At 39.4% G+C, this 13,404-nt stretch overlaps 1 protein-coding gene across 12 annotated transcripts in view; it reads left to right on the forward strand.

The window, feature by feature from the left end:
- WNK1 (WNK lysine deficient protein kinase 1) overlaps window positions 1-13,404 on the forward strand; it is a 171,409-nt gene that overhangs the window by 131,494 nt on the left and 26,511 nt on the right. For 8 of the 12 annotated variants that reach the window (XM_036758881.1, XM_036758882.1, XM_036758883.1 and 5 more), the window contains 7 exons: window positions 2,258-2,341; window positions 6,790-6,942; window positions 8,189-8,659; window positions 9,630-9,914; window positions 10,607-10,695; window positions 10,827-10,989; window positions 12,545-12,661. In XM_036758881.1, coding sequence (XP_036614776.1) covers window positions 2,258-2,341; window positions 6,790-6,942; window positions 8,189-8,659; window positions 9,630-9,914; window positions 10,607-10,695; window positions 10,827-10,989; window positions 12,545-12,661 — 1,362 coding nt within the window. The remainder of the gene's footprint in view (window positions 1-2,257; window positions 2,342-6,789; window positions 6,943-8,188; window positions 8,660-9,629; window positions 9,915-10,606; window positions 10,696-10,826; window positions 10,990-12,544; window positions 12,662-13,404) is intronic. The other 4 variants (XM_036758893.1, XM_036758889.1, XM_036758888.1 and 1 more) reach the window with 3 other exon arrangements.

Genomic DNA, 13,404 nt, shown 5'->3' on the forward strand with positions numbered 1-13,404 from the left:
CTGTGGGATAAGATACCCACTTGAATGTGTATGGTATTCCCTCCTCAGGCCAAATCTGATGAGAGCAAGATTCACTCATTCCCCCTCACCTGCCTTCTCTTCTCTTCCTACAGAACTGCTTTTTCTTGCCACTTTTATGCGAGATAATTTACCCCATTCTATCTCTCCCTTTCTCCCTCTCTCATCCCTTAATTTGATTTTATTTCTTTTAGATATCATCTTCAACTCACCCTGTGCCCTCTCTCTCTCTCTCTCTATATATATATATATATATATATACATACATATATACATACATAGACACACACATATACATATATATACATACATATATTATATATATATGTGTGTGTGTGTGTGCATATTCCCTTCAGCTACCCTAATACTGAGGTCTCATGAATCATACACATCACGTTTCCATGTAGGAATGTAAACAAAACAGTTCAACTTTAGTAACTCCCTTGCGATTTCTTTTTCTTGTTCTTTTTCTTGATTACCTTTTCATGCTTCTCTTGATTCTTGTGTATAAAGTCAGATTTTCTGTTCAGCTCTGGTCTTTTCACTGAGAAAGCTTGAAAGTCCTCTATTTTATTGAAAATCCATATTTTGCCTTGGAGCATGATACTCAGTTTTGCTGGGTGGGTGATTCTTGGTTTTAATCCTAGCTCCATTGACCTCCGGAATATCGTATTCCAAGCCCTTCGATCTCTTAATGTAGAAGCTGCTAGATCTTGTGTTATTCTGATTGTGTTTCCACAATACTCAAATTGTTTCTTTCTGGCTGCTTGCAGTATTTTCTCCTGACCTGGGAGCTCCGGAATTTGGCGACAATATTCCTAGGAGATTTCTTTTTGGGGTCTATTTGAGGAGGCGATCTGTAGATTCTTTCAATTTCTATTTCGCCCTGTGGCTCTAGAATATCAGGGCAGTTCTCCTTGATAATTTCTTGAAAGATGATATCATGGCTTTCAGGTAGTCTAATAATTTTTAAATTATCTCTCCTGGATCTATTTTCCAGGTCAGTGGTTTTTCCAATGAGATATTTCACATTGTCTTCTATTTTTTCATTCCTTTGGTTCTGTTTTATAATATCTTGATTTCTCATCAATTCACTAGCTTCCACTTGCTCCAATCTAATTTTTAAGGTAGTATTTTCTTCAGTGGTCTTTTGGACCTCCTTTTCCATTTGGCTAATTCTGCCTTTCAAGGCATTCTTCTCCTCATTGGCTTTTTGGAGCTCCTTTACCATTTGAGTTAGTCTATTTTTAAGGTGTTCTTTTCTTCAGTATATTTTTCAGTATTTTTTTGGGTCTCCTTTAGCAAGTCATTGACTTGTTTTTCATGGTTTTCTCACATCAGTCTCATTTCTCTTCCCAATTTTTCCTCTACTTCTCTAACTTGCTTTTCCAAATCCTTTTTGAGCTCTTCCATGGCCTGAGACCAGTTCATGTTTTTCTTGGAGGCTTTTGTTGTAGGCTCTTTGACTTTGTTGACTTCTTCTGGCTGTATGTTTTGGTCTTCTTTGTCACCAAAGAAAGATTCCAAAGTCTGAATCTGGGTGCGTTTTCACTGCCTGGCCATGTTCCCAGCCAACTTACTTGACCCTTGAGTTTTTCAGCGGGGTATGACTGCTTATATCATCCTTATTTTAACTTGAGACTTTTTAAAAGACTGAGACGTTTCATATATCCACAACAGCTGATTACATTGATAAACTAATGACATCTTTGATTTGTTGCTTTGTACTTGTCACGTAGTGACTGTTTCCTAAATAGCAAAAAGAACCAGCTTAGTGGTTTCACCTACTCTTTTTTTTTCTTGACCTAGTTTCTTAAATATAAAAGTACTTCATGGTATTAATCTAATCTTTCACTTATTTTTACTTTAAAAAAAAACTGTGCCCAGCATTTTTTCATAGGAATTCTGTTTAAACATTTCTATTACCATTACTTGATAGCAGTGTAAGGTATAGATCAGAGTCATAGAAAATACTGATAAGTTAATTTTTCAGCCACAGATCAATTGTACAGTGTCAGAATATATTCTAGAAAGTAATAGACCTCTGTCTCCATACTTTCTTTACCCCCAAAAACTTACCCAGTGTAACTTCCCCCCAGAAGACTCTGCACCTTAAGTAAGCAGTTGGAAATAGTCCATTCTTCTTAGCTACCCCTATAAACTTAGATGTTTGTTACTAAAACAGATTTTTTCCTTAAGGTTTTTCTCATTTTAGTTTTTATCTACTTCTTTCCTTCAGACACAGGCACAGAGCCAGAGTCATCTGGCTTCAAGTAACTTAACTGGGATTCCATCTTCCCAAACAGCACAACATGCTCAGCAGGTATGAATGTTCTTTCAATAGATGTGTTATTTCATTGGTTTTTTTGTTTGTTTGTTTTTTGGAGGGGAGAAGGGAAGGCAGTTGGGGTTAAGTGACTTGCCCAGGGTCACATAGCTAGTAAGTGTGTCAAGTGTCTGAGGCCAGATTTGAACTCAGGTCCTCCTGACTCCAGGGCCAGTGCTCTACTCATTGTGCCACCCGTCTGCCCCTACATATGTTTATTTCATACAGCTAATGACACTACAGTTCTATAGCAATTCCTGAAAAACTTTACTTAGAGGGGAAATTAATAATTATAATATCATTTTACTGTTATATATCTTAAAAGTAATCAGAAGCAACTCGCAAAACAATTTAAGGGCCAGTCTGTGAAACTCTAGTTAATACTTCATAGTATCTATCATTTGTTATTCCATATAGATCATTTTTCCAAATAGCTAAAGTTTATCCCACAAAGCACCAAAAAGGTAGGGTACCTGAGGCAGATCATGGAGGCCCTGAAATTCATCAAATTGGAGATCTTGGAGGGTCAGCAGACCCAGGAATGATAGACTTGGTGTCGGGTCAGTAAGGCTCAGGCTCAGAGGTCAAAGCTATCCACTTTGGAATCATTACAGGAAGAGCTTTTGGCAATATTTTCATTTTGGTGTGTGTGGGGGGTTTGTTTTTTGTTTGTTTTTTAGGAGGGAAGGCAGGGCAATTGGGGTTAAGTGACTTGCCCAAGGTCACACAGCTAGTAAATGTGTCAGGTGTTGGAGGCTGCATTTGAACTCGGGCTCCTCATTCCAGGGTTGGTGCTGTACTCACTGCGCCACATAGCTGCCCCTGTTGGCAGTATTTTCAATAGCTTTAAATAAGGTGGACACATGCATGCTAAGTATATTCAGGATAATAATTCAGCACTGGTTTTCCAGGAGCTGAAGTTCATTAGACCAACATTAGAAAATGAAGCCAGAGTGAAGGCTGGGGCTATCCCAAGACTTAGAAGAAATTAACTCCACCTCCTATAATAAATAATTCTTGGGTTTTTTATTCTTTCTCAGTTTATAGGACCCTTTGCGGCAATAACAGTGAGAGTCAGAGAAGTTTGTCCTGTTGCATCACACACTAGTGTATTTTTAAAGAACTGTCATAATGAGCTATCATTACTAAATGATTATCAGTCTTTTCAGATTTTTGCATCTCCTTTCATATCTTTTATTAATCTCATTATTGCCACTACCTATGTTTCTTTTTACTGTAATTCCTTCCTCATTTCCTTCCAGTGATGATAGGGAACTACATAACTAAGGTCAATAGCTGTGTTAAAGTAAGGCTCTGGGTGAGTGCTAAAAATCCTCTTTGTGAGAGCCCTCACTGACTTTCAGGTTCAGGGCATTGTTCCAAAACTTAAATGTACTAAGATGAGTATAAGTCGTTAATGTTTAAAATAAATATCTATGATTAACCATTATTCACAGTACTGATAATGGTTTATAGTGATCTAGTCTGGCTCCAGTACAGCTAAATATTTTTAACTAACAACTCTGTAATCTACATATACTTATGTTTCAGAAAACTTAATAATAACCTACACATGATATACAGAATCACATAGTTTGTATGAGGTTTTTGCTTGTTTTGTTTTTATTTTTTTGACACTAGGTCTCCCAGGGCAGAAGGGAACAGCCTCTCATCGGCCCAGTTGCACTACTGATAGAAGTGAGAGCTTTGACCAGCTCTGTTTCCAACCTGGGTCATTTCAGTCCTCTTTAGGCAGCCTGGTGGCCCCTTACTATCCAGGGCTCATTATATTGGTACCAGACTTAGTGTGGACACCCAATTGGCTTAGTCCACTAAAGCTCAGAATACCTGAGCACCAGTCTCAGCCTCCCCACAATCAGGGGTTTCTGGCACATGTGACTATGCTGCACTGAATCACACATTTTGAAGGGATCCCAGAGGCTATTTAGTCCAACCTTTATTTGACAAAATTTGCCCTCTTTAGTATTGTCAAAAGAGGTCAGTCCAGCTTCTAAAAAGAAAATCTTCAGGAGAAGATAGTCCAATCTTTGGACAATTTTGATTGTTTGGAAATTTTTCCTCAAATGAAGACAAAATTTGCCTCTCTGCATCTCCCATCTGTTGCTCCTACTTCTGTCCTCTGTGTACAAAAAGAAGAGGTCTAAACCTTTAAAATACTTGAAGGCAGCAATCATATTCCATGTCCCCCACCAAGTCTTCTCCAAGCTAAGCCAGCCAAGTCCTTAAACTAAAAATCTCAAATGCCATCTTCTTCTTGCTCTTTGACATCTTGGCTGGTAATCTTCCTCTGAATAATTCTCCTATTTATCAGTGATCTTTCTGAAATATGATGCCTAGAAGTAACCACAGTTCTCCCAGCAAAACTGTCACATTTCTCAGTGCAGCCTAGAATAATATTAGGGTTTTTTTTTTTAATTTTCTTCTACACTATTGACTCATATTGAGCATGTAGTTTTTCCCAAGTTTCAATCTCACATCACCAACTGCCTATTGAATAATTCCTCCTGGATGGGCCCCAGGCATTTTAAGGTCAACCTTTCCATAAAGAAACTCATAATCACTCTTCCCTAATCTGCCCCTTTTCCAAATTTCCCTGTTTCAGTCTAGGAAACCACCATCCTTCCTATCACTCAGATTCAAAGACAGACCAAAATGTAAAGTACCGTCTTCCTAGAACCATCCAAGTGTTCTACCTTCTGGTGGTTTGGGCAGTTTTATACATACATATAAGTATGTGTTTGTATGTGTGTGTGTGTGTGTGTGTGTGTCTTTGTATTTTATCCTGCGTTTATTAAGTATCTACTAGGTTTGGGGCATAAAAAGACAGTAAATAGCTCTTTTCTTCAAGGAACTTGTTTTTTAATAGGGGAGGCAATATACTCATGGCAGGTATAAACAGAACACATAAAAAACATAATACAAGGAAACCTCGGGTGAGGGGCACGGGGGGAGTATTTGGACATGTTGAGTTTTAAATGCTTTTGAAATACCAGTTTAAAACTTCTACTGATCAAGTGGTGATTTGGTACTAGAACTCAGAATATGGACAGTAGGGCCAGAAATACAGATTTGAGTGTCGTCTACATGGAGATGGTCATGAAGCCCATGGGAGCTGATGATGTCCGCATGGGAGAGAGCATAATGAAAGAAGAGAAGAGCACTCAAGACAGGTCCTTGGAGGATTACCCCAGTTTAGGGACATGATTTGATTAATAATCCAGCACAGTAGCCTGAGAAGGAACGGTTAGACAGATAGGAGAGGGGAAAGAAGAGAGCAATGTTACAAATACTCAAGGAGGAAGGAATACCTAGGAAGAGGTATTATCACATGAAGTAGAGAGATGAAGTTTGAGGAAAGGCCTTAGAATAGTGCAGTTAAAAGATTATTGTTAACTTGGAAGAAATAAGCTTTATTTGAGCAGTGAAGTTAGAGAAGCCACATTGCAGAGAGGAGAGATAGAGGCAGCAAGTTATGGACAGCTTTTCAAGGAGCTTGGCTAAGAAGGGAACAACTTGGGTAGGAATGAAAATACATTTTTGTTCATTAAAAAAAATTAAAGGAAAGCAGTATGAAAGACAATAGCTTATAGGTATCATAGGTTTTATTAAAGTTTTTTTGGTGGGAGGGATGACTTTGTAGGCATCAGAGAAGGAACCAAAAGATGGGGAGAGATTAAAGATTGAAAAGGGGATGGAAATAATAGTAGGGGCAATCTTCTGAAGAATACTGAAGGAGATGTGGTCCAAAGGTATGCGCCAAAGAGGCGCCTCTTCATTAGATGCTGGAGTAAAAGAAATGTACAAGTAGAGAATGTCAAGAGGTTCTGAAACAAGGGGAGAGGAAGAAGAAGGAGCCCATGATTAATGGCCTCTGTTTTCTCATTGAAATATGAAAATGAGGTCCTGGTGTAGAAAAGTTTTGATCAGTTGCTGTTGTGAATAGGATAAAGTACCAATTAGGAAGAATTGCTTTGCTGCAGTGAGGGTCTAAGCCCAGTTTTTTGATGACTTCTAGCTCTATTTAGCAGTAAATGTTTAGGAGCAGAAGAGGCAGATGGTGGGAATAATCCAGATTTAGGGTTTGGCAAGATATAAGTAGCATTAGGATAAAGGAGCAAGGGAATTCATAGTACAGAGTTGAACTGGTTAACTAAAGGGTAGGAGTTACTAAGGGGAGGAGATAATGCCTTGGGAAAATACAGAAGAATAGAAAAATTGAAGGTCACATATCAACTTCTGTGTTATTTTGAGCATAAAACTGTTAGTCATTTGTGCTTCACTTGCCAGTCATTCTTGCTTTTTAAAGAGAATTGAAATTATCTTTATGCATAAAACTTCTTCTAATGGCCTTAGGGAGCACATTTCCTTGAAAATACATAAATAACAACCTGGAATAAAGCACTTTCTTTCCCTTTTCACGATAGGGTATACAACAAGCAGCCCCTTCTCAGCAGACAGGGCAGTATCTTCTTCCCCAGTCAGCGGCAGCATCTGGTGTGGCTACAACTGCACAGCCAGTGACTCAGCCTCAGCTTCCACAGGTCTTACCAATGCCTCAAGTATCAGTTGGGAAGCAGGTAAGTCATTAAATTCTTATGAAAGCAATTATCTGCATGTAGCTGGGGCTTTTAAGGGTTTATGTCTTCTTCCCTCATGATGAAATGACAGCTAAAGAGAATGTTTTCATCCCACAGTAAAGTGGAATTTGCTTCCTTTGTTCATTGTTCATGTGAATCAAAATATGCTGATAGAAAGAGCAAAGGAGACTTCTAGGACTTTTAGAATCTCCTTAAAGCAAATGTGACAGCCTCTTGGTAAAGAAGGAAATAGGTTGGTGGACTTCTGTAAGATTGTTTGACAATATTTTTATTGATCTGGACCTAGAATTCAATTTTTGTGTAATATTACATTTATTCTGTATGTTGGTGGCTGAAATATCCAGTGATCTAGATTGTAAACTACATGGAAATTTTCATATCCAGAAGTTAATCTACTTCCTTCCTGATATTCCATTTCCAGGACCATATTCTGCATACTGCATTTGTCCTTTGCTTGTCTTTTTTTCTAGTTGCTTCCATGCATGCCATCTTAAGGATCACACTAAAGAAGCTGAAGTTACTTTTTTTGCATGTGTTTTTTTTTCCTTCAAATTTCATTAATGCTTGCTATGCTTTGTGGCAACTCCTTTTACTGTTATGTTGGCACAGTGGTTTGCCACCAGTTTGTTCATTAACAGATACTGAAAAGAAGTACAAGGCACTATCAGCATTAAACTAAAGATCCTAAAAGCAATGTGAACAAAGTCAGTGACTTCACCCCAGAGAATGTTTTGCTTAAAAAAAGTTTTGATTTGGAACATGTATGCTATTTTTTTATGATCAGTCTGATTGTATTTACGAATCTGGTCGATGTCAGCAAAACTGTTTGTGAAATAGTCCTATGGGGTGGGGCGGGGCAGGGCATTTGGGGTAAGTGACTTGCCCAAGGTTACACAGCTAGTTTGTCAAATGTCTGAGGTCGGATTTGAATCAGGTCCTCCTGACTCCAGGGCTGGTGCTGTACTCACTGCGCCACCTAGCTGCCCCAAAAGTCCTATTTTTAGTGCCTAGCAAGAAACAACAAAATTCCCTGAAAATATAACCATTTGGGACAGTAATCACTCTGCCAGCTATTTTTCTAACAGCAATCCCCATCCTCTTCTTTAGTGACATTGGTACTAGGGTTTTTAAAGTTATTTTCTTCTTTTGGCTAGTAAGTAAGTCTTGCTTTTGGCTACTTTGCTTCCTAAAAAAAAGTCTGTCTATTTTTTCTTTACTTTCCCAGCTTCCTGTTTCCCAGCCAATATCAACCATCCAAGGCGAACCTCAGATCCCAGTTGCAGCACCTTCTCTTCCACAGCCCTCAGTTACCCCATCTCTCTCTGGTGCTCACTTTCTTTCCATGGGCCAGCCCCTTCCAGCATCATTACTCCCTCAGTTCTCAGTCTCTCAGATTCCCGTATCAACTCCTCATGTATCTGTGGCTCAGACAGGTTTCTCATCCCTGCCAAACTCTATGGCATCTGGCATTAACCAGCCTCTGCTCACCTTGACCTCATCTGCTACAGCGGCTGCTATCCCTGTGGGATCAACTGTGGTCCCTAGTCAGCTTCCCACCCTTCTGCAGCCTGTGACTCAGCTGCCAAGTCAGGCTCACCCACAGATCCTTCAGCCAGCAATTCAGTCCATAGGAATACCAGCTAACCTTGGACAAGCTGCTGAGGCTTCACTTCCCTCTGGAGAGTCTCTATACCAGGTATTGTGCTAGAGTAAGCAAAAATCCAGGGTCAGATCTTCTAGAGCCCAGGCCTGACCTCAGGATTAGAGTTATATGTGGAGATCCATGCACCTAGAGGAAAAGATGTTCATGAGTCCTTTAAAGAACTAAAAGCAGATGGTACAAGGGTCTGGCTGCAATAATCAAACATCAGAAAATTTTAACTTTTTGTTGCATGCAGTATTAACATGTCAGCAAAGATTATTGATTCCAACTGTAAAAATAGAAGAGTTCAGCAATACCCAAACAACATAGCCATTTTCTGAACTATGTTCTGGGAAGCAGAGGGGGCATCCTGGATGTTTCTATCAGTGTATCTTACCACAGCTATTTAAAAAAGCAAGGCAATATTTTCAACATTCAACTTAGATTATTCAGTTATGAGTAATGGATAAACTAGTATTCTGAATGTGAGAATTCACTAACCTCTGGCTGTTTCAATATCAGGTTTTATAACCTGTAAGTGGAACAGTCAACATGATAATAGGAATAAAAGTTCAACATTTAATCTTGTGTCTACCTATTGTAACAACTAAAGCTAGAGCTGAGTTTGTGTTCTTTTTCTTTGAAATAATATATTGCCTGAGTAGAAAAAGATTACCATAGCCCATTTCCAAAGTTGGTAAGAAACTTCCCAAGGTTAGTAGGGAAGCCAGTTATTCACGTAACCATAACAGCCTGGATGGTCTCCTAAATGAGGTCCTTAAAAGATGTACCAGTATTGTTTTTCTGTGGGGAATCTAAAGAGCTATCCTTTCTCCTTCAAAAATCCATGTTTGTCCAGTCACCTAACATTACTCTCAAAAATGGTCTTTGGATGTGGTAAAAATAGAGTAAGGGATTGTGCTTTAACTCCTCCCTGCTATATGTGATTGTTTTATGTTTGTTCCTGGTTTGCTTATTTGATGACCCAGCCTGCACTAACTCAGCTCCCTCATTTCTGTCGCAGGGCTTCCCACCTCGACTGCCACCTCAATACCCAGGAGATTCAAATATTATTCCCTCCTCCACCGTGGCTTCTGTTTGCATCCCTTCTACAGTTCTGTCCCCTCCCTTGCCCACGGAACCATTGGCTCCACCAGGGTACCTTCCTGCAGTTGTGCAGCCCTATGCGGAGCCAAGTGTTTTAGTTCCAGTGGGTGGTCTAGGAGGACAGGTTCAAGTACCCCATTCAGCAGTGAGCTTAGCACAGCAGGCCCCCTCTGCTGCACCCTCCCAGCAAGCAGCTCTGGAGGTAAATGAAATCTCTGCATGTGTGTGTGGGAAGCATAAATCTGAGGGGATAAAAATTATAGGCCAGTGTAAATCTGGGTTCTCCTTTCTTGGAGTTCATTTGGACACCATTACCAGCTAACTCCTGAATGACTTTCTCTTACAGCAGAATGACATGCCAATGTGGGGGCCTTGTTGCCACTGGCTGTTCTGTTGGGAAGTGAGTGTGCCTCTGAGAGGCTTAGCCCTGTTAGCACTTCACTTCTGGCTAGTTCTGTAGATCTTATTCTTGTCTTCTCACCAACTCTCTTGCCGTTGGCAGTCCTGAGTGTATCTCATCCTGCTGTGCTCCCAGCAGCCCCTTTGCCCTGCTGGGAGAGAGATGTGAATCATCTTTGCACTTTGCTCTGCCTGCCCTGTTGCACATTCTTCTGGTAAGATGCTGGCTGCATGGCAAGTTGTAGTGTCACACTATCTAGAGGACATGATGGCTGATCTCACTGTGCAGTCTGTACCAGAGACTGGCCAATAGAATCCTCCTTTGGAATTGTGAGACAACTTTCTAGATCCTGAATGTCGAAGACTTTCCTAATGAGGTAGTGCTTCTAGGGCTTAGGGGGAGGAATAGAAGAATTCTTAAGGGTAGTTTAGTGGGTGATGAAAGAGGAATAAGATTTTGACTTGTAGTGCTCTAATCATTAATTCTTTTCACAGAGTACTCAAGGTGTTTCCCAGTCCAGTCCTCCAGAACCTGTGCCATCAGCACAGCCACAGACCACCGCGTTGGTCTCCTCTATAGATAGGTAAGTCTACAACCAGAAATTGTCCTTTCTTGAACTGGGAGGGACTCAGATCTGTGAAGCCGTTTCTAATCTTGAAATTACATCATTAGTAAGACCTAAACATACAAGCAAAGTTTTTATCCTTTTTTCAGTGCACATTCAGATGTTGCTTCAGGCATGAGTGACGGGAATGAGAACGCTCCATCATCCAGCGGGAGACATGAAGGGAGGACTACAAAACGTCATTATCGGAAGTCTGTCCGGAGTCGCTCTCGTCATGAGAAGACTGCTCGCCCCAAATTGAGAATTCTTAATGTAAGTCTAAGCTTCTCAGACTTTACCCAATATTACAAGAAAGAGCCACAAGGCACTTTACAGATTATCTAATCCTATTTCTTCATATTATAGTTGAGGAAACTGAGGCCCAGAGATATTAAATGGCTTGCCCCAAGGTCATACATTTTTTGATAATAGAGGCTAAAGTAGAATCAAGTCTCATTCCCAATTCTTTTCACTATACCATGCTGCCTCTTGAGTTTTAGAGTGATAAATAGTTTAACTGCTTCCCCTCCTCTTCTTGGTTTCTAGGCAAACCGAATTATCATACCACTACAGAAGTCCTGTAGGGTAAATGTATCCCTTTCATATAGCTATGCTTTTAGTATTATCAAAGTATTTCAAGAGTAGTACAATACCAGTGATACCTTGTTAGACTTTCTTCTTTGATTTCCCATCTCTAAAGAAAAGAATATGTAATTATGCAGTGATATTTATATGAAAGACTGACCTAAAATTAAAATGTATTCATGAAAAGCTCATCACCAGGTTAGTCACAGGACAGATAATAAAGTTTTTGGACATAGTAACTCTCAGAAGGGGGGCAGCTAGGTGGCGCAGGGGATTGAGTGCTAGACCTGGAGTCAGGAAGACTTACCTTTGTGAGTTCAAATGAGACCTCAGACACTTACTATCATTGTGACCCTGGGCAAGTCTCTTAACCCTGTTTACCCTCCGTTCCTCATCTGTAACATGAGCTGGAGAAGCAAATGACAAACTACTCCAGTCTCTATGCCCAAAAGGGTTGTGTAGAAGTCAGACATGACTCAAAAATAAGTGAACAAAAACCACCTGCTAAAGTGCAGAGGGTCTGTCATCTCCATCAGTGGAAAAAAAGAATCCACATTGGTGAAATTAGAGACTTTTGAAGTATCAAAGTAAGAAAGTGTAAAATCCTGTTTTGTCTAAATAAATAACTTTTCCTCCAACCACATTTCTAGAGAAAAGTATTTCTTTTTCGTAACAATGCGTACAGAAAAATAGCTCAGAGTACTCATTTTACAAGAAGCTAGTGGCCTTGTTCATTCCTTCCAAACCATTCAGTGGAAGACTAGTGAGTATTTTGCTGCTCACTCCACAAAGAAAGGAACATAACAGGTGTCTGCTTGTGCTTTGATGAGTAATGGCAGTATTATATTTCAACTTTGAAATCAAGTGATAATCTATACTGTTTTCCCCCATCTTGCACTAATGTCAAAATAATGTTCCAAATATATTATTTTGGCTTTGATCACATATTATCCTTGTTCAAAAATTTTGGTGGCTATCCATTTCCTCTAGGTTGGAATACAAATTATTTGACCAAATATGTAGGGGTCCCTCCAGATCTGCCTCTTTTCCAGTCTCTTTGTTCTCACCAAATTGAACTAGTAGCTGTTCCCCTAAAAGCATTCTATCCTCTGCTAACTAATACCTAGGTGGTCTTAGGCAAAATGCCTCCATTTCTGTAAGGGTTGGAGTAGACTACCTTTAGGACCTCAAGTTCTAATAACAAAAGGGCACATCATTCCATAAGATGTTCTTGTTCTTTCAGGTGTCAAACAAAGGAGACAGAGTAGTGGAATGCCAGTTAGAGACACACAACCGGAAAATGGTTACATTCAAATTTGACCTGGATGGTGACAATCCTGAGGAGATAGCATCAATTATGGTATAGTGACATTGGTGTATATTAGGATCCTTACCTTGTTATTTAAAATGTATTACAAACTTCCTTGGGAGAAAAACCAACTACAAGTGAAGTCAGTCATATGTGTTGTTCCTCACATTTTTGTCTCTGCTTCAGGATCCTTATCAAGAATGGAATGAAAGGCCTTCTTCCATTTTCATTATGTGCTTAAGACCTTAGATTGATCTTTTACATTGTCTTATGTAGGCTTATGTGTGGTTAGTTTACAAATACTTTACCATTAAAATGGATCAAGCACTAAACTATTTGGAGTAGAGGTGGAATTGTGATTTTTTTGCCTTCCTGGAGATAATTTGGAAGTTTTCTTTGTTGTAACCTGTTCCAATGACTCAAAGGATTCTCACTTTTATACCTAACCTAATTTCCTTACCCTTCAGTTCTCTTCTCAGTGGAAATAGAGAACAGCTATTCACCAGATTGAGTGCAGTGTTCACTTAGCTATCAATTACCTACCTATAATCTGCCATTATACTATTTTTAGGTGCTTTGTAGTGAAAGTCTATTTCACAGTGATCACAACGACTATATTAAAAAAACATTTTCATATGTAATAAATTAAGAATCTAAACCTCTTGTTTTTAGTATAAACATCAACCTTTTAAATATTTGTATTGCTTTCTTAGTAGAAGCAAACAAATATGTTTTAGCAGTGGCAGAACATGTGGAGAAGCCAAAGGATTATCTACGTAGAACTATTTTATTAA

The sequence above is a fragment of the Trichosurus vulpecula genome, chromosome 5 (assembly GCF_011100635.1).
Source record: "Trichosurus vulpecula isolate mTriVul1 chromosome 5, mTriVul1.pri, whole genome shotgun sequence".
Lineage (NCBI taxonomy): Eukaryota > Metazoa > Chordata > Mammalia > Diprotodontia > Phalangeridae > Trichosurus > Trichosurus vulpecula.